The following is a 27725-nucleotide window of genomic DNA, read 5'->3' on the forward strand; positions in this document are numbered from 1 at the left end:
GTGGGTTGATTTTTCACTTTCTTGATAGTGTTCTTTGAAGCACAAAAGTGTTTAATGAAGTCCGAATTATCCATTTTTGTTTGTTTGTTTTTTGGTTCTTTTGGTGTCATATCTAAGAAACCGTTGCCAAATCCAAGGCTGGCAAACTTTTCTCTAGTTTTCTGCTAAGAGTTTTATAGTTTTAGTTCTCACTTTAGGTCTTTGATCCATTTTTGAGTTAATGTTTGTGTATGGTATGAGGTGGGGTTCCAATTTTGCCCTTTTCCATGTGAATATCCAGTGTCCCTGCATCATTTACTGAAAAGACTATTCTTTCTCCCACTGAATTGTCTTGGCGCCCTTGGCAAAAATCAATTGACCGGATACGTATGGATTTGTTTCTGGACTTTCAATCCATTCAATTGATATGAACAGTTTTTCAAAATTAATAAATTATTTTCCCTGAGGCCTAATCTGGGACCACTCTGAGTAGAATCCAAGTCATTTTTGTCCACACTTAGGAACTAATTTAAGTGGGGGGCCATGGGACCACATTTAGGAAAATGAAGCTGGTTAATAGGTCTCTGGGAAATGAGGAATGGGAAGCGTGGTGGTTGGTGTGTTAGAAAGAGCTCTGGATTGGAATTAGTAAGACCTGGGTTTGAATGCTAGTTCTATCCTGAAGCCATGTGGCTTCGGACAAGTCATTTAACCTCTATGAGTTTTAGCTACTGTAAAATGGAAATGATGACAATCTCACCCAGCTGGTATTAGCATTAAGAGACAGACGTTGTGAAAACGATGGCATAGTCCCTGGTACATGGTAGGTGTAGACTCACAGCTGGTGCACAGTCTCATGGCTCTCTTCCTTCTGACCCATAGTGGTGACGTGAGATCAGGAGAGATGGGCTGCTCAGTGGGTACCTGTGCCACTTCCCATGGTACTGCTCCTGTCTCCTGCTCTGTATGGCAGTTCTGGTTCCACTCCTCCACCTTTTCTGTCAGGGGCAGTATAAAGGGTGGATGAAGAAGAGGAAAATGGCTCTCCACAGACCAGCTTTCTGGCCAGTTTGAGGGAAGCCCAGTAGGGAACCACAGAGTAGTTAGGAAATAGTCATATTTTGTTTTATACATCTGGAGCTTTATTTTTACATAAGAAACAGCATGACTGTGTGCAAAAGTTTTTGCCAGTGTACAACTGTGTTACAACTGAGGGAATCCTGTCTGCTTGGATCAGAAAACCACAGTTCGGGTGCCTGCTTTATCGTGTAGTGGTGCCCAAATTGTAAGGAAAGGGCCCAGAAGGAAATAAACCATCCCTGTTCGCAAGAAGTCTTGCAAGCCTAAACCTAAATAGTGAGGGTGTCACTAAGGCTTGGGAGGATGGGGCACGGTGTTCTTTGGCTTCTCATTCCTCTGATCAGAGAGTTGACCGGGATCAGGAGGCAAAAAATATCTGTGGACTCACAAGATTCTGCTTGCCGAACTGGGTTGTTGCCCAATCTTCTCTTGTCCCTCTGGTTCCTTCCCCTAAACCTGATTTGTTAAGTACTTTTTGGCTTGGTTGGCCTTCTCTCTCATCCCTGAGATCTTCTCCTCTCCCCAAATTCTTCCACCCATGTGGCCCTATTTGGATCCCTCAGTGCTTTGGGGGTTTAGTAATGGGGGAATCTAGCTCATGTTATATGATTGTCAGTTCCTGGGTCTCAGGGAGGCCATAGTGAACTTTGTGCTGCTCAAACAGCTTGCGCAGGGCACTGATGTAGAGTGCGTGGTACTTGTCCACTGTCTTCTTGTTTGGCTTCTTAATCCTGGGGATTGGCAGGGGCTCCCCAACTATGGGGAAGGAGAAGAGACAAGCATTAGAGCTACCCAACTCAAATGAACCATTCCTCAGAGGGAGCCACGCACTGAAACTTAGTATCTGGGTCCCCTCCCCTTCCTTTGTTCTTTCCCTCTGCTCCAGCCCCATCCAGTCTCGTATTCTCCAAATACCTAATCTCATGCATGCTCAAGAGAATGAGAGCAAGCTCAGGAGAGTGTTGAAGGAATGTATGTGAATAATGATGCTCTCATGGCAGCTGCTGAACTCTGTCCCACCTGTGAATGGCCACAGCTCTTATCTGTTTAGCTGTCCGCCACACCCTGCCCTCAATCACACCCACTGGAATTCCTATCGCTCATCCCAGCTGTGTGTCAGGTCCCCTGGGACTTGATGGATGACCTGGGTATGGGGAATCAAGGACCAGGGTGGTCCAGAGATACTGGAAATCTCACCAACAGTGGTAATGGGCCGATTGAAAGGCAGGAAACCCCAGGATCCTCGAGTGAGGCCCCGGCCATGGAAAGTACAGAAATTTAGTCCCAGGATTTTTTTAAACGTGTCCTGGAAGGTTTTTTGGAAGAACCTTATCCACGTGCCCTCAGGGAAGGTCTCTTGATTGTAAACCTCATTCTCTCCAAAGGAATAGGAAGGGACAAGGTATGCTCTGCAAAGAGAGAAGGGGAAGTGTGAGTTCTCCCAGGCAGCTCCACCCAGCGAAACCCTCTCTAAGGTGGGAAACCTCTACAATCTCTCCATTATAGGACAAGAACCCAAGCACCCAAACGTCTCCAGCCTTGGGTTTCATTTTTGCTATGCCCCACCCTCCCAAGTGAACCCTTTGCAGGGAAGCTGCTGCACCTTGTCCTGTGACGTGAAGAAGCAAATCTTAGGCAATCTAACTGCCTTCATTGCACCCAACATCAAGAGTGATCTTCCTAAACTGCATACCTGGGCACATCACTCCTCTCTTTAAAATCCTTCCAGAGTTCCTCACTTTGCGCCACACTGCTTAGAATGGCCTTTGAGCTCTAGCCCTGGCTACCTGGCTAGTTTCCCCTCTCCCCACCCCTTCCTTGCGATCTGCTTAGCCATACTAAGTGTGCCAACTTCTCTCTTGTCTATAGGTCTTTGTACACTCTGCTCCCTCTCCTGAAAATGCCTTCCCTCTGTCTTCACGTGGCTAATTCTATTTTGCCCTTCAATACTCAACTCCAATTTCATCCTCTTGAAGAAACTTTCTTTGATCACCTCCAACTCCCTCCCCTACAATGTGGATTAGGCACCCTTCATCTAGTGCTTATCTTTTTCCTACACTAACACTATCCTAACTCTGTATTACTGTCATCTCCTTATCTGATTGACTCCCTAGTTGTCTGTCAAGCTGATCAAAGGTGGGAACCGTGTCATTCATCTTTGAATCTCTAAGACCTGGCATAGTGCCTGATACGTTGTAGGTCCCCTGAGTTCTTTCTCCCTTTTGGTCTGACTGGCAACTCCTACTAATATTTCAATTTGCAAGTCAGATGTCACCCACCTATGAAACCTCTACTTTAGGTGAAAGTCTTTCTGTCAATTGGTGCTCTCATAGCATTTTGTACATATCTCTATTATAGCATGTCATTCATTCAACAAATATTTATTGAGTTCTTTCTATGTGCCAGTACTGTTTTAAGCCCTGGGAATATATCAATGAACAAATGGATTAAAAAAATCTCTGTCCTCATGGAGCTTACCTTTTATTGAAGGAAGACAGACAATAAACAATAATAACAAACAAAAAGCCAGATACACAAACAAATAAAATTGATGATATGTTAGAAGGTGATAAATGCAATGGGAAAAAATAGAGCAGGATGATCTGGACAGACTTTGTTGAGAAGAGACATCTGAGCAAAGACCTGGAGGAGGTGGAGGAATGAGCCAAGCAGTTATTTGGAGGAATAGTGTTTCAGGCAGAGGGGACAGCTAGAGCAAAGGCCCTAGGGCAGGAGTGTGTGGCATGTTTGAAGGACAGCAAGCAGGCCAGTGTAGCTCTAATGGAGTGAGCAAGGGGGAGAGCAGTGGGTGATGAGGTCAGAGAGGTGGTGAAGGACCAGATTATTAAGGGTCTTGCAGGCTCTTGTACAGACTTTGGCTTTCGCTTGGAGTGAAATGGGAGCCATTAGAGCATTTGGAGTAGTGACAAGACCTGACTCACGTTTAACAGGATCATCCTGGCTACAGTTGAGAATAGACTCATGTCTGTCTTCCTCATTGAACTATGAGTTCTTTTTTTTTTAAAGATTGGCACTTGAGCTAACATCTGTTGCCAGTCCTCTTTTTCTTTTTTTTCTTCTTCTCCCAAAGCCCCCCAGTACATAGCTGTATATTGTAATTGTAGGTCCTTCTGGTTCTGCTATGTGGGATGCCGCCTCAGCATGGCCTGATGAGCAGTGCTGGGTCTGCGTCCAGGATCTGAACTTGTGAAGCCCCGGGCCGCTGAAGAGGGGCGCACGAACTTCACCACTCGGCCGTGGGGCGGGCCCCTGAACTATGAGTTCTTTAAAGGCAAGGACCTGGTCTTATTTATTTTTGTATCCTCAATGCCTAGTACTATGCCTGATACACAGTGGGTGTTCAGTAACTGCTGAATGAATGCATTCTATTTCTCAAACCAGATTGTATGCTCTTTGGGGGCAGTAACCGTGTCTTATTCATTTTTACAATCCTCACAGCATCAAGTCCAGTGCCTTCCTTGCCCTGGGTAGGTTCTCTGGGCATCTCAGTTAATGGGTTGATATAAAGTGAAGTCCCCTACTTCCCCAGACTCCCAGCCTACTAGGTAATGTGTAGAACGTAAAGGTCTTCTTCTACTGTTCTTTCTTCAATTTCAAGTCAGAAAAAGTGCACATCGAAATGTGTCTGGAGGGGCCAGCCCCATGGCTGAGTGGTGAAGCTCACATGCTCCACTTTGGTGGCCCAGGGTTCACCGGTTCGGATCCTGAGCACGGACCTAGCACTGCTCATCAAGTCATGCTGAGGTGGTGTCCCACATAGAGCAGCTAGAAGAACCTACAACTAGGATATACAACTGTGTACTAGGGGGCTTTCGTGAGAAAAAAAGAGGAAGATTCGCAACAGACGTTGGCTCAGGGCCAATTTTCCAAAAGAAAGAAAGAAAGAAAGAAAGAAATGTGTCTGGAGGTCTAAACACCCTTAAGGCACAGTGTGAGGGAGTAGAGAGAAGCAATCAGAATGAAGAGGGAGCCCCCCAACAGGTTTCCAAGGGAGGGCACCATTCTGGAGAGGTGCTACATAGGACCTATGGCACCCTGACAATAGGGCACCAGGAACTAGGGACCCACCCTGTCGTCAGCGCCAACTTCACAAAACCTTTACGCTGTTTAAGGACAAGGGTGGAGACTCCTGGCTGGCACAAGAGGGCTTCAGCAGCTCCACCCACCACAACAACCACGGCATTGCCTGAGCCTTTCTGGGTCAGCAAATACTTCAAGGCTGACTCACTCACTGGGCACACACCTGTGAAACAAGAGAGTCAAGTGGCATAACAAACTTAGTACCTGAGGATGGAGTAAGGAGTTCTTTTGGGCTCGTCCTTTCTGGACACAGTTCTTCTGTTTCCTGACTATTTTTGTTTCCACCGTTCTGTCTTTGACCTCCACATCCTGGGTTAGCCTCAGCCTGAGGTTGATCCTTAGGGTCAGCTGCTTGCCTTGGGGTCTGTGCTGCTACAGGTGGGGCTACATTGAGTTTCTCTGCCTACTTCTTAGCTCGATAGTATTTAAGCCCATCCCTTCCCTCTCTACCCATGAACCACAGCTGTCTTCCACTCTTCCCAGGCTGACAGCACGGGAGACTCTCCAGAGTTCTCTCCCCCAGGGGTGACCAGGACTAGCCACCACCAACCTGCTTCCTCCCTAGAGCAACCTGCCAAAGGGGAGCCGTTGGCCGGGGTTTCTGGAGAGCAGGCAGGCCCAGGAACATACCCGAGCCAAACTGAAATGGGGATGAACCATGGATTGAGGATGACACCCTGTCGCTCAACAACAGGCACAGTCTTTCCTCAATTCTGCTTCCCATCTTTGCCCTGTGCTTACCTTCTGTTCTCTCCTGGGATGGCAGAAATTGCTTCTAGGCCTCGGTCATTGAGGGAGACTGCTGCTCCAGGTTCATGCCAACCTCAGAGGGGAGCAGAACTGTCCTCTGGGACTCTAGTGGTCCCACCTGGCCCCTCCAGATGAATGTATCTTACCTTTTAATGTTTGGCTTCAGTTGTTTTCTGGTGTCCGGAAGGATGGATATTTATCCAGAGAGAAGGACACTTGTCACAGTACCCTGCCTTGAAGCCTGGCGTGGGGAAGTTGTCCTGGATTCTGATGGATGCTTATCCTTTATCCCTTGATCTCTTATGCAAGTTTGAAGGGGCTCCCAGGAGATAAAGGTCATGGGCCAGGAGGGTACCAACTAGTATGAGAGACTTTAAAATGTCTTTAAGATGCCCCAGGATGAGAACTGCTATATAAATGGCCCAAAGAAGCCAACTGACATCCCAGAAAGAGTGGCAAAGTTCGCCTGAGCTGTTCCATTCATGCCTGATTTTCTGCACATTTGGGTTTGCTATTTGGCTTTTGCCTTCTGCTTTCCACTTTGGCTTTGATTCTGAACTGCAACCTTCTGCTTCCTCCTCTGAAAGGATTCCTGGCAACACTTATGAATGCACATAACTTATCCTGCTGCCTAACCAAACAAACCCTGCCTTCCAGATCTTGGATGGAACCTGACAGTTGGCCACATACTCCTGTTACTGGACCAATGTGCTCTGGACTCATTTTCTACTAAGTCCTCTTCGAGCAGATAGTGAGAATTGGACCGACTGTCAGGGCTTATTGCGGTTGGAGCCCTGAGGTAAGTCAGAGAATGGAATGATTTCTTATACTCACCCATTGACATCACATATTCTCGCACAATTGGGATCCAGAAGATCCCTTCCAAGGTCCCTACAGAAGGAGTGATGCCTGGGAAAATCCGAGCAAAGCCAGTGGCCTCAGTAGCAAAGTTGATGAAGACACCATAAGAAACAATGCCATGGGGGTGGCTGGCAATGATATAGTTGTGTTTGGGAGAGAGGTCCTGAGTCTTCACCAGCTGTTAGAGGGAGACTGAGTCAGAGCAGTGGATAGGAAGAAGGAAGGAGATGACGTGTGGACTAAGATCCCAGCAAGTAGACTGTGTTTCCCATGGGGAGCCTAAATCCCTGTTCATTGGGATGTCATCATTGTCATAGGATTGCCAGGGGTTATGATGCTCAGACCTGGATGTGCCACCATGAGGAAAGGCTGCTATCTATCCATCTTCCCACATGCTCATCCATCTTGGGCCCCTACTCTGCATTAGGCCTCTGGGCCTTTACCTTCACTGCTGGCCACCAAAGCCTTTGAAAACATGGAGCTGAGTGGAGAGGGAGAGTCTGAATAACAGGGACCAAGGGTACCCAGAGGAAGAGTAGTCACCTTTATTGGGAAATAATTTCCGAAATACTTCCAGAGGGTCCAGTTTCGTACCCAAGCTGAACGCCTACCACCTGTGGGTACAGAAGGGAAGAGAAGAGCAGGCAAGCTATTGCCAATCCCTCTACCTCTCCCAGACGTAGAGGGTTCTTCCTACAGTCCTCAGGTCGCAGGAGGAGCCTCCTTCTCACACTTCTATATTTTGGGGGCACAGAGCTGTAGACACTGTCCCTGAATCCAACTCCCAAGAAGACATAGGAAGCCCCTGCTCCTCTGGAGCCAGCCAGAAAGGTGAAAGAGAAACAGTGTGAAGCTGGAGGCACCTGCCGAGAAATCTCAACCTCTTCATTCTTCCTGGACAGCCTGGCAGAGACCTCTGTTCCCTATTGAGCTTTGCTCTCCTCTCTCCTTCCCCTTCCCTCTACCCCCCTTTACTATTCTCCCTCTCTCCACCTCCCCCCTTTCCTTTCTCTTTCCCCTTCTTTCCTCTCCCCACCCCTTCTTCCTCTGTCTCTCCCACTCTTTCCCTCCACCTCCCTCTCCCTGTGGTTCCATCCTTGGCACAGACATGAACCACCACTCTCCCCCTGTCTCTTACCTTGACTGTGGGTGTTCCAATCATAGGCAAGCCAGGCTAAGGCGAGCACAGACAAGGTCCAGAACTTAGTGAACACCAGAAAGTAGGGTATAAGGAGAATAGGAATAGCTCCTGAGGGGACACAAAGGGTTCATGCCCTTCAGTTCCCTTCAAGTTTAATAGACCTCTCGTAACCCCCATCTCTGCTCTATACTAAAGGAAGAGTCAATGCTGGTGAGAGACCCTTCTCTCTCTCTCCCCCAACCCCTCACTTAGTAGCTCTGCTGTGGTCCAGGCTGATCTCTGAGTCCCTGGATCTGGGTCCCTTTGATGGCTGAGATCTTAACTGAGGAAACAGCAGAACCATAACGTTCTCAGAGCAGGCCCCCAGCCAGGGTCAAAGGACGGCACTGCTTGGCAAGTGGAAAAGAACAGCTCCTTGGGCCAGTGGCTGACATCCCCATTCTGGGACCTCAGGAGGTCCTTTGTAAAAGCTTGACCCTCCTTCCTTTGTGGAACTGCTAAGTCAGCACATTCCAGCAGAGAGGGGCTGCCTGCAGTGTGCAGGATGTTTGATGCTGAGAGGAAAGCACATATTAGAAACTGCTTTACTATGTTGGATTTTGTCCCAATCAAAATGTCTCAAAAGTTCAGAAGGGAAAAAAATGATCTCTGTTAGCAAAGGGCCACAGCAAGCGGTGAAATGCAAACATGATACATCTTATAGCTGTGGGAATCGAATTCCATTTTTAAATCTGCATTCATGAGAAAGAAGGGCTAAGTACACATATTGTCAATAAAAAAAGACCCAGCTAAGGGGATGACTTCTTTGACCAGGTAACCACATCATGGTAGACAAAAGTTTCAGAGGAGGGGAAGAAACTCAAGAGTTACCTACCAACAAGTTTGTCTCTCGCATTTTGGACACAAATGAAAATAACAGGAAGAAGACGGAATGTGCATTTCTTTAAAAAGTCACGCTATGGAGTAGAAGAAACCTTAGCGATAGGCTGAATAAGCATGTTGTAAGCATGCTAATTAAATAAGAAGTAGTGGTGGGAGGAATGCTATGGGAAGCCTGCCATGGATAAAAGTCCTGCTACTTCTGACCCTCATAAAAGATTAAATTTGCTGAGTAAGCTTCAGAAGAAAACTCAGGTAAAGTTAAATAAAAGTCATTATTAATTAAAAATAGTCTGTGTATCATTTCTTTTATATCTTGCTTCAAATACATTTCGTTTGCATCCCCAGTATTTAGAATAGTGCTGTGCACAAAGTAGGTGTTTAACAAATATCTGTAGATTGATTGAAAGATACATAAATGTTTTCTCTTTTTAATAATAGTAAACTTAGATGATTAGTGCTTAGTCAGCATTTATGTTATTTCAATGTGACGTTATTTTAAGAGCATGGATGGATTGATTGTGTGCCTCACGTCTGATCTCTTTCAGTTATCCACCTGTCCTAGGGGTACTCTAACCAAGAACCATACCTCCATAAACACCACCTCTCTGGTGGAATCTATTTGAATTGCAGGTGTGGCACCTCAGGAGACCCTAAGTGTCCTTTAAAGGCAAGCCTGCCAGACCCAGCCTGTTTGAATGTCATCAGTGTCACTCACGGTGACAGAAATGGGATTTAAAGAGAGGAGAAACAGAGGCCAAACATGGAAGAGCTAAAGATCATGTAATGAGGAATTCTGTGACAGAAAGCAAGGGTATCTGAGGTAAGAATGAAGAACAACCATTTGTGTGGATGCATATATGACGCTCGCATAGATATTATAGGCTTGACACCAGGAGGTGCTCCCAACATCTTGTGAGGAGTCTTGGAGTGGATTATCAAGGAGGAAATTCATGTAAGGTAGCTCCTATTTGTACTGAAGATGGCCAAGCCATTCTCATACATGTGTAGTATGGTACCTCATCATGACTTTAATTTGCATTTCCCTAATACCTAGTGATGCTTAATGGCTTTTCATGAACTTATCTGCCTTCTGTATATCCTCTTTGGTAAAGTGTCTGTTCAAATCTTTGGTCCATTTTTCAATTGGGTTGTTTGTTTTCTTACTGTTGAGTTTTAAGAGTTCTTTATACATTCTGGATACTAGTTCTTGGTCAGACATGTGATTTGCAAACATTTTCTCCCAGTCTCTGTTTATCTTTTCATCCTCCTAACAGGGTCTTTCTCAGAACAAAAGCCTTTAATTTTGATGAAGTCCAACTTGTCAATTTTTTTTCTTTTACAGATTGTGCTTTTGATGTCAAATCAAAGAGATCTTTATTTAACCTCAGGCCATGAAGGTTTTCTTCTAAAATTTTACAGTTTTGTGTTTTACATTTAGATGTGTAATCCATTTTGAGATATTTTTTAATAAGATGTGAGGTTTTGGTTAAGGTTCATTTACTACGTGTGGATATCCAATTGTTCCAACATGATTTGTTGAAAAGACTATCCTTCCTCCACTGAATTGCTTTTGCATCTTTGTCAAAAATCAATTGGCCATTTTTATGTGGGTCTATTTCTAGACTCTCTATTCTGTTCTATTGATCGATGTGTCTGTCCCTTCACCAATGCATCGCTGTCTTGATTACTGTAGGTTTATACTGTCTTAAAATTAGATAGTGTATTCCTTCAACTTTATTCTTTTTCTAAGTTGTTTTAGCTATTATAGTTCCTTTGTTTTTCTATATAAATTTTAGAATCAGCTTGTCTATGCCTATGTCTACAAAGGTTAATAAATTAACCTTTTTATTTTGAAAAAACTTTAGATCAACAGAAAATTTGCAAGAATATTTTAATAAAAACTCATATAACCTTCACCTAGATCTACCCATTGTTAACATTTTACATTTGATTTACCTCTAATTATAAGTATATACATGTATGTTTGTATCTGAGCCTACTACATTACAGAGATCACAACCCTTTGCCCCTAAATATCTGTGTGTACTTTCTTTATAATATCCACAATGCTATTATCAAATTTGGGAAATTTAATATTTATGCAAAACTATTATCTGACATACCCTGCTGGAATTTTTATTTGAATTGCATTATGTTTATAGATCAATTTGGGGAGAACTGACATATTTACTATTTTGGGTCTTTCAATCCATGAACATAGTATATCTCTGACTATTTAGGTATTTGATTTTATTCATTAGCATTTTATGGTTTTCAGCCTTCAGATGCGGTACAGGTTTTGTTAAATCTATTCATAAATATTTCACTTTTTGGAGGTATTTAAATGGTATTGTTTTTTAAATTTTTGTTTTCAATTGTTCTCTGCTAGTATAGAGAAATGTGGTTGATATTTATGTGTAATCTTGTATCATGTGACTTTGCTAACCTCATTTGTTAGTTCTTGGAGGGTTTTTTTAAAAAAAATTCCTTGGGATTTTCTATACAATCATGTCAGCTGTGAATTAGGACAGTTTTATTTCTTATTTTTCAATCTGTATGCATTTCTTTCTTTTTTTCTTCTTGCCTTATTGCACTTGCTAGGGCTTTTAGTATGATGTTGAATACAAATGGTGAGAGTACAATCTTTGTGCTTTGCTTTGCTCCCAATCTTAGGGAGAAAGCTTTCAGTCTTCGCCACAAAGTGTGATGTTAGCTGCAGATTTCTTGCAAATGCTCTTTATCAAGTTGAGCAAGTTTCCTTCTAGCCCTAGTTTTGAGAGGTTTTATCATGACTGAAGATGAAGTTTGCAAATGCTTTTCCTACGTTAATTGATATGATTATGTGTTTTTTCTTCCTTAGTTTACATTGATTGATTTTTCAAATATTTATACTTGCATTCCTGGGATAAAGCCCACTTGGCAGTGGTATTATTCTTTGTAATATATTGCTGGATTTGGATTTTGCTTACTAGTATTTTGTTGAGGATTTTTGCATTTATATTCATGAAGGATATTTATTGGCCTATAGTTTTATTTTTTGTACTGTCTTTGGTTTTGGTATCAGGGTCTGGCCTCATAAATGAGTTGGCAAGTGTTCTTTCCTCTTCTATTTTCCTGAAAAGATTGTGTAGAATCTGTTATATATCTTCTTTAAAATGTTCGGTAGAATTTGCTGTGGAAACCATCTGGGCCTGCAGATTTTTGTTTTGGAAGGTTTTTTAATATTTTCAATATTTTGGAGCTATCTTTGACTTCTCACCCTTTCCAAAAAAATCTCTCCCATTCATCCTCCTGCCTCTGTCCCCATTGCTACTTCAATGGTTCGGGACTTGATCTCCTCTGGTCAGGACTGCAGTCTTTTGTCACTCTTTGCCTACTGGTCTCTTCCCCTCCAGTCCATTTCCCATGCTACTGCTAGATATTTCTCTTTTTTTGAGGAATATTAGCCCTGAGCTAACATCCTCCACCAATCCTCCTCTTTTTGCTGAGGAAGACTAGCCCTGAGCTAACATCCGTGCCCATCTTCCTCTACTTTATATGTGGGATGCCTGCCACAGCATGGCTTGACAAGTGGTATGTAGGTCTGCACCCAGGATCCGAACTGGCGAACCCTGGGCCGCCAAACCAGGGCGCGCAAACTCAACCGCTGCGCCACCAGGCCGGCCCCTTGCTAGATATTTTTTTAAAGTACAATCATAACATTGTTTGCCTCCTCAATATTGCCTCAATATTTTCCCACTGCTGACAGAATAAAGTCTGAACTTGTTAGCCTGGCATTTAAGACCCTCCATGGACTAGCCCCACACATCTTCCCAGCCTCAGCTCTCAGTACCTGCACTCATGCCCCTGATGCTCTAGCCTAGTATTTCTCAGATTGTGGCCTCTATACCACTGTAGGGACACTAGATGATCTGAGGTGGTGTATGTATGGAAAGTTATTTTAATGTGTAGTAAATAAAAGTGAATTCACAGTAGTGATATAAAGCTTCCTGTTAAAATACATTAATTTAGATTATAGAAATGAGTCAATTTGGACAAAATGTTAAGTAATAATAACATAGGTGGTTCTCAGATGTGGAAAGAACCAGAAAGTGGGATGCAAATGGCTGAAGTATGGGTAACAGTGGCCCAACCACCTTAGTCTATTCCCCATTCCCTCAATCCACCAAGAAATTTCACATGTCTATGCCTTTGGTGATGCTGTTGGCTCATTCTGACTACCCTCTCCCCAACTTTCTGCCTATCAAAATTTTCTTAGCCTTCGAGGCTTAGCTCAAATAATACCTCCTTGATGATATCTTTGCTGATTCTCTGGTCAGAATTAAGCTTCCTTCTTCCAGACACCTACAGCGCATTACTTATGCTTCTATTTGGCCCTGTTTCATTCTGCTGCTTGTGTAGTTAATATGTCACATATCTGGCCCTGTCCCTATTAGGCAGTAAGCTTTTTGAAAACAGCCTTTAGCACAGTGCCAAGCAGAGGGAAATGATTCATGATAAATATTTGTTACCTTAAATTGTAGCACAGGCAGAAGTTTGATTTCAAAATTCTCCAAATGGCAGGTAAAAGCTGATAGGAAGAGCAGCCATCAATGCTCTTATTTCAAAAAAGGAAAAACCTTCTGAGGTTCCAGGGTGTGCATGTGCATGTAAGGCTATAGGCAACCAGTTATTTTCAGTGTAAAGCAAAAACCCAGCATCCTAATGAGTTGGCTCAAAGCCTTCAGAAATCCAAGAACATGGCTGGTTTGTCAAAGATGAGTTTCTGTGGCTTTGTGACTGGATCTAAATAAACTATAAATACAAGAGCCTGTGAGAGTAAAAGGTAATTTAATAATTCAACAAACATTGTGCACACTTCATGTGAAGTCTCTGTGCTAAAAGCCATGGGGATAGGATTGAGGACTGAAAGGAGAAGGGTGAAGAGAGTAAATATGGGAATGATGAAAATAATGTAAGTCTGGTCATGGATACCATGTTTCAAGTATTTATTATTAACACTCTGTTCAGCACTCAATGTGCATTATCTCATTTAATCCTCTCACAAGCCTAAGAAATAACCCCACCATCCCCATTTTACACATGAAGAAACTGAGGCTCAGAGAGGTCATGTACCTTCACTCCAAACTTTGGGAAAAAAAGTAGTGGCATTTGTTGAAACTTTACTATGTGCCAAGAGCTATTTTAAGCACTTTCCGTGTGTTAAGTCATATTAATACACGTAAAAAATAAAGTTCTTGCTCTCCAGAAACTCATAGTCTAGTGGGGAAGACTGATACCATAAATAATGGAGACATCCCAGAGGGTGAAAACTATATAGTCAGAGTTCAAATGTCATTTTATGGGAACCCAGGAGAAGACCATCCTTACTACTGGGAAAGCTAGAAAAGCTTCTTTCAGAAGGTAAGATTTAAGCTGCATTTTGGAGGAAGAGCAGGATTTCGACAGATGGATAGTGGAGGAAGGGCCTTCCATGCACAAGGAAGAGCTTGAAAAAGGCCTCAAGATGGAAGAGTCCAAGGCCCATGAGTAACATCATAACCTGAAAAAGTACAGGGAGCATGGGGGCCGCAGAATAGGAGAGGAAGCTGGGAAGGAAGCTGGGGAGATTAGGCCTGACCGTGAATGGAATGGGAAGCCAGTGAAGGTTATTAAGCAGAGGAGTAGCATGATCATATCTGCGTATCAGTAAGCTAACTTGGAATAACTGTGGGAACAGGAGAAACTGTCGGAAAGGAGATCAGCTAAGAGCTGCAGTGATTTAGATGAGAGGCAATGGGAACCTGAAATAGGCTACTATTTCTCAAACCAATTTGCAAGATACTATGGAGGCAGAATTTTCAGGGTTTGGCAGTTGATTGGATATAGGGGCTGAAGGAAAGGAAGTAGTGAATGATGCCTTAAAGCAGCCTATGAGAATGCTGAGACTATGTCAAAGTCTCTATTTGCCTAATTTTCTAGGACCTTGTTGCTCATTATTCTTCCTGAGGGTGCAATGAAATCAGCGTGTAGAGTGCCTGTCTCAGAAGAGGTTGTCAATCCTCTGTTGATCAAATGGCAAGGTTGGCAGTGTCTTATGAGGTGGGGTGGTTGGGCTCCAAGTAATGTCAATTTCTATAAGAGAAAGAAAGAAAAGGAACATCTATTGAAGATTGTTTCATCTCTTTGATCTTTGGAATGGTCTTGAGAAGCAGGTACTATGCTTTGTTTCTACAATGAAGGAAGGTGAATGACTTACTTGCTCAAGATCACATAGAAAATAATAGTGACTTACTTGCACAAAGTCATGTAGCAAGTAAGTGGTGAACCTGGTCTGTCTGACCCCCAAGATTATGTTCTATTTTTTGTAGTATCAGAAACCAGAGAAAGAAGGCAGGCCCACAAGAAAAGGATGCCCAGGAGAGAGAGAAAAAGAACCAGAGGTGGACTTAAAGGTCTCTAGTGAGGAAGAAGAAATCTGGAAGAATTTTCAATTAAGTGTCAAGCCTGGTCTCGTGAGAAATATAATAATGACAAGACATGGCTCCTGTTTCTCACGGAGCTTAGTGGGTAGAAGTGACAAAGGATATAAGGACTGCTACCCAACAATTTTTTTTAAAGATTTTTATTTTTTCCTTTTTCTCCCCAAAGCCCCCCGGTACATAGTTGTATATTCTTTGTTGTGGGTCCTTCTAGTTGTGGCATGTGGGACACTGCCCCAGCATGGTTTGATGAGCAGTGCCACGTTCGTGCCCAGGATTTGAACCAATGAAACACTGGGCTGCCTACAGCAGAGCGCACGAGCTTAACCACTCGGCCACGGGGCCAGCCCCTACCCAACTATTTTTACAAAGTGCTTTGGACTTTCGGAGGTGATGTAGTCTTGAGTTGTCTGGAAAATGTTGCAGAGAAAGTATAACTTGAGCAATATCTCAATGGAGGGGTTGTCTGTGGATAGCCCAGGAAGAGGGATCAGGGCAACTTTCCAGTGGAGGGAATAGTCAGAGCAGAGGTGAAGGAGTGGGAGAGTACCCTTCGTGTTTGTTCTGTGAATAGATTGCCTGGAATACAAGCCTCATATAGGGGAAGAGTAGGAGGATGAGTTGGTAAAGGGTTAGAGCCAGAGAGTGGAGGAGGGCCTTGAATGCCCAGGCTAACATATTTGTACTTCATCGAGTAGGCCGTGGGAAACCACCAACTATTTTTGAGCAGAAGGCTGTAATCAAAGATTTGCTTTTGAAAGACTCTTCTTGGAGTAGGCAGTGGAACAGATTGGAGAGAGTGGAGAGCAGAAGGCAGAGGGCCAGGAAAGAGGATATTGCAACAGTTTAGGTAGATGGTGATACAAGCCCAGGAAAGAAGAGACAGATGGAGTGCCAGCCTTTAAATGGGAGCTAGCCCTCAGAGAGGCTGTCAAGGCCTTTGCCTAATTCTCAGGGTCATGAATATTTGTATTCCATATCTCCCCCAAACTGTCTTTTCATTCCTCTCTTCTCACTTCCCTCCTTGTCCCTCTGCCTTTTTTCTCCTCCCTTTCCATGTTTCTTCCCCCATCACTTCCAGTAATGCTCAGTAATCAGCCATGATTCTGAACATCATTTGGGAAGGAGGAGAAGCACTGACGGAGGCTCTGAGCAGGACAGAAGGGATGAAGGAAAAAGGGTGAGAAAGAGAAGAAAGAAGGGAATTAGGAAGGAAGGGAGGGAGGAAGGGAAGGAAAAAAGGAGGAAGGAAGGAAAGATAGTTTTTTGGAGGGAGCATTTACTGTGGACTAGGCTGAGAGGATGAGGATACTGAGGCTTAGAGGGGTTACAGTACTTGTCCAAAGTCACATAGCTTATTGTTAACCAAGTTTGATGAACTCCAGAACCCATGCCCTCTTCACTGACACACTGCTTCCCTTTTCTGCCTTCCCTGATGTCCTCAACTTGATGTAATATTTTCTTTCTCTGAAACCCTAATATCACTTCATTGTGGCTCTTTCTTCCACTTACCACAGTCTGCCTTACATTGTGGTGACTTGTGTGCATGTCCAGGAGTGACACATGAAATGTGTACAATGGTGGAACAAATGATTGGTTTATCTTTGTTACTAGATAGCAAGGAGCCCATACTTGACACATTGTTGCAGTCTCAGCAGGGACAGCCAAGCTCTTATCATTAGTATTTGCTCTATAACTGTTGAACAGATTTGAATGTCTTACACCTCTGTGGGCATCACACACTGTTAGATGCTATTGCTACCTTGGTAATTCCAAAGACCCAGGCTTCACGTTGTAATTTCTAGCATAATCACTAAAAAAATAGAAACAGGATGTATAACACCTAAGCTAGTAGAGGAAGACAAATGGAATGATAAAGATAAGCAATCTAAAAGAAGTCAAGACAAATGGCCAGCAAGGATATGAAAAGATGCTCAATGCCACTAATCATTACGGAAATGCAAATCAAAACCAAAATGAGATATTAGGATGACTACTATAAAAAACCCCAGAAAATAAAGAAGTGTTGGTGAGGATGTGGAGAAATTGGAACTCTTGCATGCTGTTGGTGGGAATGTAAAGTGGTGCAGCTGCTATGAAAAACGGTATGGCAGTTCCTCAAAACATTTTAAAATGGAATTACCGTATGATCCAGCAGTCTCACTTCTGGGTATATACCCAAAAGAGCTGAAAGCAGGCTCTCAAAGAGATAATTGAATACCCATGTTCATAGCAGCATATTCACAATAGCCAAGAGGTAGAAGCAACCCGAGTGTCCATCAATGGATGAATGGATAAACAAACTGTGATGTATACATACAGTGGAATGGTATTCAGCCTTTAAAAGGAAGGAAGTCCTGTCACGTGACACAACATGGATGAACTTTGAAGACATTATGCTACGTGAAATAAGCCAGTCACAAAAGGACAGATACTATACAATTGCACTTACAGGAAGTACCCAGAGGAGTCAAATTCAGAGACAGAAAGTAGAAGGGTGGTTGCCAGGGGCTGGAGGAGGAGGAACGGGGAGTTAGTGTTTAATGGGTACAGAGTTTCAGTTTTACAAGATGAAAAGAGTTTTAGAGATGGGTGGTGGTGATGGTTGAACAACACTGTGAATGAACTTAATGCCACATAACTGTACACCTAAAAATGGTTAAAATGGTTGATTTTATGTTACGTCTATTTTACCACAATTTTTAAAAACTTTTAAAAATGCAGGTGAAGGAAAACATTGACATTTATTATTAGTGTTTTCACTTAAGGTACACAGGTGCCATCGTTTGTCCATCTTCCAGCTTTTCCAGGATGACTGAAAGCTGGTGAGATTGGCAGGGCAGGTGGACGGGGGCGGGCATTACAAGGAGGCTAATGCTCTCACTCTCGGACCCTTACATATTCAGTGTTGGATACTCCCTCTGCCCTATCCCTGTGCAGAGACAGTGTCTTTTGAGAGGGGAAAAGGAAGAGAGGAAAAAATACTAAAGAAAAAATCATTTTCTGGGAGAAAAATAATAACATTTTATTGAGGAGAGCCCCCTAGAAGAGCCAGAACAACCGAGCACTTGCATTCAAATGCCATACAGAGGTTTTCTGGGCTGGGACAGACCCCATGCCTGAAAGGATCAGCTCACACCGCTTGGCCTCTCCTGCCCTCTTTTCTCTGCTCTCTCTGCCCCATCTTTGCCCACTCTTTCTGGGATCCGGACTTGAAATGGTGGCTGCCACCTCGATACCAAGTCTCTTAAGACTTTCCTGTGCCCTTCACTTGCCTAGCTAAGCGCTGGAACTTGTCAGAGGGGTCTTTTTGAGGAAATTAAGATAAATGCAAAGGAAAACAAAAAGAAAATATGAGGGACTAGAAACAAGTTTACAGAAAAATTGCTTCCTTGTGTTAACGTAGCTAGAGCCAAGCCATTGATGGACTCAGAGCTTGGCATGATTTGATTTCAATAAGGCTCAATAGTCTTCATCTTTTGGGGACCATGGACCCCTTTGGAAGTCTGGTGAAGCTTATGGACCCCTTCTCTGAATAATATTTTTAAATGCACAAAATAAAATACACAGACTTACAAAGGAAACTCCTTATATTAAAAGTTATAAAAACATTACAAAAAATATGATATAGTAACATGAGCTTCTTGATGTATGCCTTAAATAACCAGACCTAACAATGGCTCCAATAACTATTGGGATTTTGAAGTACTAGTCATGTGCATACATGAAATTTCGAGATGCTTGCAACAGCTGGCATATGAAATGTAAATCTCTGTGATGTCTATTACTGACAAAGACACAGGTACTGCTAACACTTTTGTGGTTTGTTGGCACATTCATCATTTCAATTTGAGGTTAGTGAAAATAGGAGGTAACTTTTTCCATACAAATTCAAAGTTGTCTCTCCCCTCCATGTGTTCTACATCCATAGGCCCCTGGTTAAGAACCTCTGCTCTAAGGAGTCATGTAGCCTCCCAGAGACTGGAATCAGCTGCCTCCCACCTGTCCCATCCTTTAGGATGACACTTCTCCCCGTCCAGTTTGCCCCTGTAATCGCTGCCTACAAAGTCCTGGTTTCTGGCTGGGAAAAGCTTGCAGCCCTCAGCCCATTTGCTCAGCACTGATGATTGCCATGACCTGAGTCCACTGCACAACTGACCTTTTCTCAAAATTCTGTCTAGTGAGTCACTCAGGCAGCCCTCAGATTTTCCAGAATTCTCTCACCATAATCTTATATTGGAAAATCACCCTACGCTTACTTAGTAACACCATTTCTGCAAGTTACCACCACCTCTGCCCCTGTCCCTGAATATGACTCTTTTCGGCTAGTCCAGAGACGGCAGTCTTGAGAAGGCTGGGTGATCTTTAAACCAGAACAACCACAGCCTCACTCCTGGCCTTCAGAGCCCTCAGCTGGGAGGAGAGAGATCCAGTGCACTCAACAGTAGCCATCTCTCTGGGTGGTGAGGCACAATCCTTCCTAGAGGGAGGAGAATAACCAAAGGATCTCTTCGGAGCCCTCCTCATCTGGGGATTCCTGGCCTCTTTTTTGGCCCATTCCCATGTGCTCTTCGGTCCCTGGGTTCACTCACCTAAAAACACGTAGACTGGGATCCACTGTAAAACAGAGAGGGTTTGGAGGGTCTCTTGAAGATCCAGTCGGGAGAGAAAGGCCATGGCTATGGTGCTGTTCTGTTGTGGCGAGTAGCCCAAACAGAAGGCCAACACCTCTAAAGCTGAGCTGATTGCAGGTGCTTTGTTCTAACTGCTTATCATTGAGTCAGTTTAGCTGCTGGAGGTTTTAGGCTTGACCTAACCTTTCTTCCAGTCTTCTCCATTCTCTGCCCCACCCCAACTTCCTACACACACAAGGTTTCAGATCATCTACCTAATCTCCTTAATATGTATCCCTTTTTCACGTGTTCAATTGCAATGAAGCAGAAATGGCCTTGGGTTGGTTTTAGCTGTGTGTGTATGTGGAGGAGGGGGTCCCTGATAAATTAATGTAGGAAAGGAGAATGGCTTAGGCCTCAGACAGGACCTCTGAAAAGCAACCTGCTACCTTTCCTTGCTTAAGAAATGGCACCTGCCAACCACACTTGTTTCTGCCCTAGTGGCTGCTCTTTGGCTCTCCCTGTCTTCTGCTGAGAGCCACCTAGTTGACTAAGGCCTTTTTCTGCACTGATATCTAGACTTCTCAGATCCCTCCTCGTACTGCCGTTCCCAGGGGCTCTGTATCAGCAGCCAGATACCTATGGTAGGCTGGGAGAAGCATTCCTTAGACAGCAGACCTGGGTTCTAGTCCTAGCTCCACCATGTCCTTCCCGTGACAGAAATTGCTCTCTTTAGATTTCAGTCGGAGCATTCGTTGTTGGAAGGCAGTGTAGTGGTTAAGGGCGTGGACTTTAGAGCCAGACAGCCAGAGTTCAGCTCTCAGCTCTGCCACTTACAGGTTGGCGAACATCTGTGCCTCGGTTTCCCATCTGTAAAATCGGGATAATAATAGTACCTACTTCATAGGGTTGTTCTGAGGATTAAATGAGTGCGTGACTGTAAAGTGCTTAGCACAGGGCCTGGCACACAGTAGGCACTGTGTGTTTCCTATTATTATTATTCATTTAGTTCAATTAATATCTACTGAACTTCTACTATGTTTCAGGCTAAAAGGCTTGCTTCTGCACACCAGCCTTTGCAAAGTTAAAAATTGTCCCCATTGGGGCCGGCCCGGTGGCGCAGTGGTTAAGTGCCCACGTTCTGCTTCTCGGCAGCCTGGGGTTCGCCGGTTCGGATCCTGGGCGCAGACAGGGCACCGCTTGGCAAAAGCCATGCTGTGGTAGGCGTTCCACGTATAAAGTAGAGGAAGATGGGCATGGATGTTAGCTCAGGGCCAGTCTTCCTCAGCAAAAAGAGGAGGATTGGCAGTGAATGTTAGCTCAGGGCTAATCTTCCTCAAAAAATAAATAAATGAATAAATAATTTTAAAAAAATTTAAAAAAGAAAAGAAAAATTGTCCCCAGGTCCCAGACCTCTGGATTCATTTTTTCTCTATCTATTGAGTGCTGTTGAGTCAGGCACTCTTGTAGGCGCTGAGGTGGTGAAGAAAATGGACATGACTCCTGCCTTCACTGAGCTTCCAGTCTAGTGGAGGAGACAGACGTTAAACAGAAACAAATCACAAAAATGTTTACACTCTTGAATTTGTGATGTGTCCTAAAGGAAAAGACCAGTATTCTCAGCATAAGACCTTAAATATAGAAGGTGCTCAAAAAAATCTTCTGGATGTAACCAAAAGGGTTGCTAGGAAAATCAAGTACAAAAATGGTATCAAGTGTCCTGCAAGTGCAAGGAAATATTGATTCCTTAGCCTGAAGCTCCAGTAAGATGTTGGTAAGTGGGGATGTTTTCCTTAAAAATCTCTTTATGTCTGGAGGTCAGTGGGTCTATAATCTAGTGAAAGTAGACCCAAGAGTGGTGGTTCAAGGAGGGACCTGTGGAGGCGGAGGGTAGGGCAGAACAGGGTAGGTATTTCAAAATTCCCTGGAAGTCAGTGGATTACTTCTCAGGGCAGGCAGGCCCTGGGGAACAGAGGCATCTAGTGCCTTGGTTCAGGCTAGGGTGACCAACCAGCTCTGTTTGCCAGGGACTGAGGAGTTGCCCAGGATGCTGGGCTTTCAATGCTAAAACCAGGATGGTCTTGGGCAAACCAGGACAGTTGGTCCCCTAGTTCAGGCCCTTGTCACTGTCGCCTGGACTTCAGCAGGCTGCTTCCTGCTGGTCTCCCTTTGGTCTCCATGCTGCTGCTAGAGGATTGCTGTCAAATACAGCTGTTAGCATCTGCCCTGTTTCAAACCCTCCAAAGTCTCCCGCTGCATGTGGAATCAAGTTCGAACTCCAGAGCCTGGTATCCAGAGCCATCTTTACACTTGTTTCTGCCCTCCTTGAAAGTCTCATTTCTCATCACTTTCACACCACACCCAACACAGCATCCTTCCCCAACTAGGAAGTACCCCTTCTTACTCTGGGCCTTTGCCCATGGTGGTCTTGATGCTGGCCCTGATGTCAGTTCCCCTACATTAAACCCAGCATATATGCAGTTAAAACCAAAGCACTCTTTGCCTGCTTACTCCCTGGCTCCAGAATCCACTATCTGCCATGGACACAAACAGCCAAGGTCGCCCACCTGGGTTCCATATCATCTCCTCTTCCTCCCTACAAACAGTGTCCCAAGGCCGAACACAGGCTGGTGGAAAAGCTCCGACCGGCAAGGCCACTGACTCCCCACAACGTCTCTACAAGCAGCCACATTCCTCCCAAATCTTTAAAAGTCCTCGCCTCCCCTCTTTCCGGGAGACAAGATGAGACAAGACAAATTTGAGGGCTCACTCTCATCTCCCAGCTGATATCACCTGAAATAAAAACCTTTCTATGCCATAAGGCTGGCATTCCAGTTTTTATTTGGCCCCTCTTGTGTGGTGGGTAAAGAACCTATGTTTGCAGGCGCTAACAATCTGGTAAGCCAGGCAGGAGGCTCTTGCCCATGGCTCCATGGCCCCGGGCTGACTGGGATTTCCTGGGAAGCAGCCCAGCAGCTGTCTAGGTGATTTGCCCTAGGAACCGGCCCTAGTACCTTCTGTCTGGCCTGGCACCACTGACCCTAGGCATGTTTTCTTATGTCAAGGAAACAGGTTCTAGGTTTGTTTGTTCTTCGTTCTGGTGAGTCGACGGACTCTGTCTGAAAGGGTAAGTCACCTCGGGACGCCTGTGTACTTCCTTTCCCTCCTCTTGGGTTCCTTCCATTCTTGGAGGGGCCATCTGGGGCCCTTTCTGTTCGCAGAGGGGCCATCTAGGCATGCATTCAGAGTGGGAACAGTTGTAGGACTTTCTACCCTCAATCTGGGAAGCAGTTCACTCGTGTCTGGTTTTTCTTTGTCTGGGTCTGTGTGTCTGTCTGTCTCTGTGTATTGGAATGGGAAACATGCTGTCTGTCCCCAAGCAGAGCCCATTGGGGTTAATTCTGAGTAGATGGTCTAATTATAGTTATAAGCCAACATCTAAAAGGGATGATTTTCTTTTGTAACACTGCATGGCCACAATATTCTTTAAACTCCGGAGAGAAAATGGCCAAACAATGGATCCTTAAGTTGAAAAAACTATTAGAGAGCTCTCATCATAAACAGCTGTTTTATTGGTACCTATGAAAAGACCAAATTAAAAGGAAAATACAATGATTAGTCTTAAAAACTTAATCAAACTTGGGGCCTCAGCTTCTTTTTGTGGTTTTACAGATTCTAATGAAAACATTAACAAAGAAAAATCAAAAAAGAAAGAGTCACAGAACTCATCCCAACAGGATGAAAATCTTTAGCTGGTTATTAGAAAGGAAAATGGGATAAATAAAACAGACATAAATAAAGTTAAAGCAAAGGTTTTATTAAAACACTGCCTAAGGTTGAATGGGCTAAAGGGACCCCCACTATTGGCCCCCCAACATTAAAGGACATCAGACAAACCTGTTCTATTCACCCCAGTGTGAAAAAATTTAAAAGGTCAGGAGGTGAAAATCACAGTGAGAAACCTGACCAGCAATTGTTTGGGGCAAGAGCTGAGCTGCTCAGGTTGATAAAACTGTAAAGATTAAAGTGTTTAAGCTAATATGATATGAAGAGGTTATGTCAACTTTGCCTGAATGTTTTGGGGAATAGATGTTATGACTAACTGGAAATGCTTTCCCTACATAATACTGTAATATTGAAACTTGTTAATGGAGTTCTAATATAAGTTATAATTAAAAGTATAAGAGTTGGTAAAATTAAGATAAAGTTTTGTAAAATTGGTATATTTAAATGGGGCAATTTCAGTTTGCCCAAACTGACGTATGTAATTGAAAAAAGCCAGCTACAAGAACAGGAAGCCTGTTTTAATCTTTTGAGCCTTCTAAATAAAATAAAAAATACTTTACTGCCTCTTTAAGAGAAATTAATTAAATAATTAAACATGACAGTGGCCTAGGCCAAATCTGCTGCTTCTCTCTCTTCTCTCGCTGAGATGTGCCACTTCAACTGCCCTGAAATTCCTGATTTAAAATTAAACAAGTAAAAATAAGTAAACTTTTGAGACAATTTGGAATAGTAATGGCCATTCTGGAGAATCTCTGTTTCAGATGAGCCTACCTTAGAGGTCACTCTTAAAAAAGAGGATTCAAAGTCTCTCGTAATGAAATACAGTCTTTGATTACTATACAGAAACTTTTAAAAGACGAAGTTATTAACATGACATAAAATGATCCTTGGTAAATAAGATCCTGTTCGAGTTTGCTGCTTTGATTTAAAATAGACATATCCTTAGAGTTATTGACATTGGCTACAATGCAGACGTACAGCCTGGGTTGACTGGTCAAATGAGCTCACGTTATCTCTGTTACAAAATTTATCAGCAAAAGGGGCTGGCCCCGTGGCCGAGTGGTTAAGTTCGCGCGCTCCGCTGCAGGCGGCCCAGTGTTTCGTCGGTTCGAATCCTGGGCGCGGACATGGCACTGCTCGTCAGACCACGCTGAGGCGGCGTCCCACATGCCACAGCTGGAGGAACCCACAACGAAGAATGCACAACTATGTACCGGGGGGCTTTGGGGAGAAAAAGGAAAAAATAAAATCTTTAAAAAAAAAAAAAAATTTATCAGCAAAACCAATAACTCAGTATAATAGCTGATTTTGTTTAATGTCTCATGAGATTTTTACAGACGATCTAAATGTAATTGTTGAGAACAGGTAAACTAGGAGTAAAAAGATAAAGGTTTTGGAGAAACTTTTTAACAATAATTATGTATTATGATGTATGTACTTAAAACAACTTCAGATGATGGTTAACTGCTTTAATGTCACATGAAGTTTTTAAGAGTAATTAAAATATAATTGTTAAAACTGGGTAAGAGTTTTTAAGTACAATAATTATGTTTTATGGTATATATACTTAAAAAACAGCTTCCAAAATCTTTTTGGAAACAAACTTTATAGCTTTACTAAGTTAAGTTAAATGACAAAACCTATTGAATATCTGGGTCACTTTTGGATAGGATGGAACATTGAAACATTATTGCTGAACATGTCTAAGTTTATCTACTTTGGGCTTCCTTTTACAGAAAAACTAAAAGGTGTTTGGGCCTATTAATAAACACACCTTGTGTTTTATTACTATAAAGTAACATGGTTCTAAAAATTATAAAAAGTATTTGTAAATTTGTCAAGCCACAGAATGCTAATGTAAAGAAAAGTTTATAACTGCTTACTTGGTTTTTACTTGTAAATTAAGGTTTCTAATGGTTAAGGATTCTAATTATTATATTAATTAAAGTTACTAAAAATTAATAAGGAAAAAATCTTTATATTCAAGGAAAGTAAAATGCATGTTTTCAGTAAAAAGGTATAAAAGGTAAAAGTATTTTTGCTTGTTGGGTTAAGAAAAGATAAATTTGTCCTAAAGTACTGGGACAAATTCTGAATGTAAAAAAAGTAAGTGACAAAAGATTTATAAAAGTAAAACCCTGAAGAGTTTTATGTATGACCAAGTTGGTTGAGATTAAAAAAAAATTTAATTAGGTAAATAAATTTAAATGCCAAAAGTAAACTGGTACAAAATTAAATCTGTTTCTTACAAAAAAGATAATTTTCTTAAACTTTTAGTCTGCTCTTGGTAAAAAAAAAAAAAGATTATAAAAGGTTTTTTCTTTGAGTAGTCTACCAGAAGGATAAGGATTTTATGTTTTATCAAAATAAATTTCCTATATATTTTTTTAAAGATTTTATTCTTTTCCTTTTTCTCCCCAAGGCCCCCCAGTACATAGTTGTATATTCTTTGTTGTGGGTCCTTCTAGTTGTGGCATGTGGGACGCTGCCTCAGTGTGGTTTGATGAGTGGTGCCATGTCCGCGCCCAGGATTCAAACCAACAAAACACTGAGCCGCCTGCAGCAGAGCGTGCGAACTTAACCACTTGGCCACGGGGCCAGCCTTCCTATAGTGTTTTTATCAGGTCTTTAATCACAGATGCTAAGGTTCTTCTTACAGCTATTTAATTCTCTACATTTGCCTAAAATTCTTTAACTGTCACCATGGTTAAAGGGATGATTAAACATTGCTTCATGGGGACCTATGATATTATATGGGTAAATGTTATCGATATAAATGTTTGAAAAATTATATAACATTACTAAAATTCTGATCCATCCTGATTGTCAGCCATAATTCTGGTTATTATATCAAAATGTTGTATATCATAGAAATAGTCAAATGTCTTTGTCAATTGCCATTTTTAAGTCTTTGTTATTTACGGATAGTTGTTATTTTACTCTGATGTTTTTACTAATATGTTTTATGTTCAAAAGAATTCGTGAAAAGGACTCTGGTGCTTACTCTAGAATACAGGTTTCTAATAAACGTTCAGATTGTAAAACTAAACTGGGTAAGAAATTACAGAACTCTAACAGAAAACCCGATGACTTCATGAAACTGCTAACAAGATTAAGGTCAAGAATCGATTACACAGGACTGAATGAAGTGATGAGGATGATTATAATTTTTATAACTTTTGTTTAAAATATTGCTGATTTTTTTGTTTTGTGTTTTATTTTCTCAGATTTAAGGAAATCTTTTTCTTTTTTCTCTCATGCTAACTATGGCTTATAGTAACTTGATAAAATTATACATTTGTAAACAAAATTGAAACATTTATCTTTTTCTCCCTAGCTGATCCCTCCAGAATTTGGAAACTCTTGATGAGCATGTATTCTTATTTCCATGGCTATATGGCTATTTGCATAAATTCAATAAGAATCTGTTCTTCTTATAACAGGAAACAATTGGAAACACTGGTTATATTACCAAGGCTTTGACTGGAATGCCATGTTTGAGAAAAACATACACACTTGGATATGACAAGACAGCTTTTGAGGAATGAAGGTGGACTTTCTGGAATAAAGCCACTTGGCAATATTGGCCTGGTACCTTGCTTATGGGTTCCCAGAAACCTGGTAAGGTTGAGTAAAGAATGTCACTCCCTCTTACAGGTGCAAGGAACCCCAGGATATTTTGGGGACTTCAGAAGAGAGGAATTCACCCAAATCTGCAGGTATTGCAAGCATAATCTGATGGCAAGTTCTTGGTCTGGCTTTCCTGGCCTTGAGAGGACTTTAAAGTTCAACCTGAGATTCCTTAGAAGGTTCCAGCAAAGAAGATTCAAAAGAACCTATATGATCAGTTGCTATTCTTGCTGTACTTATGTAAATAATTGGGCCAAATTTATTAAAACTAAACATATTTTACAACCAGTTAGTCTTAATTTGGTTATGCTTGGTAAAATTGAGGGTGATTGTAGAGAGAAAAATTATGTTTCAATAAAAACTATATATACATTCATGGATATTAGATTCTGGTTCCATTAATTGTCTTTGAAATTTTTATTTCATGTCTATAAACTGGAC

At 42.5% G+C, this 27725-nt stretch overlaps 1 protein-coding gene across 2 annotated transcripts; it reads right to left on the bottom strand.

Moving 5' to 3' along the window:
- Positions 1 to 1104: 1104 nt before the first annotated feature.
- DGAT2L6 (diacylglycerol O-acyltransferase 2 like 6) lies at positions 1105 to 20063 on the bottom strand. 2 transcript variants are annotated; one of them, XM_046673245.1, is made up of 7 exons: positions 19848 to 20063; positions 7910 to 8020; positions 7315 to 7385; positions 6745 to 6949; positions 5149 to 5323; positions 2257 to 2468; positions 1105 to 1815 (listed from the first exon to the last, which is right to left on the bottom strand). In XM_046673245.1, the coding sequence occupies exons 1-7, from the start codon at positions 19930 to 19932 to the stop codon at positions 1661 to 1663; spliced, it is 1014 nt and encodes a 337-aa protein (XP_046529201.1). In that variant the 5' UTR covers positions 19933 to 20063; the 3' UTR covers positions 1105 to 1660. The 2 variants fall into 2 exon arrangements, with proteins under 2 accessions (XP_046529201.1, XP_046529202.1); XM_046673246.1 differs by lacking the exon at positions 7910 to 8020 and having other exon boundaries at positions 19848 to 20062.
- Between the last annotated feature and the right edge of the window lie 7662 nt (positions 20064 to 27725).

Source organism: Equus quagga, chromosome 10 (assembly GCF_021613505.1).
Source record: "Equus quagga isolate Etosha38 chromosome 10, UCLA_HA_Equagga_1.0, whole genome shotgun sequence".
In the NCBI taxonomy this organism is placed as follows: Eukaryota; Metazoa; Chordata; class Mammalia; order Perissodactyla; family Equidae; genus Equus; species Equus quagga.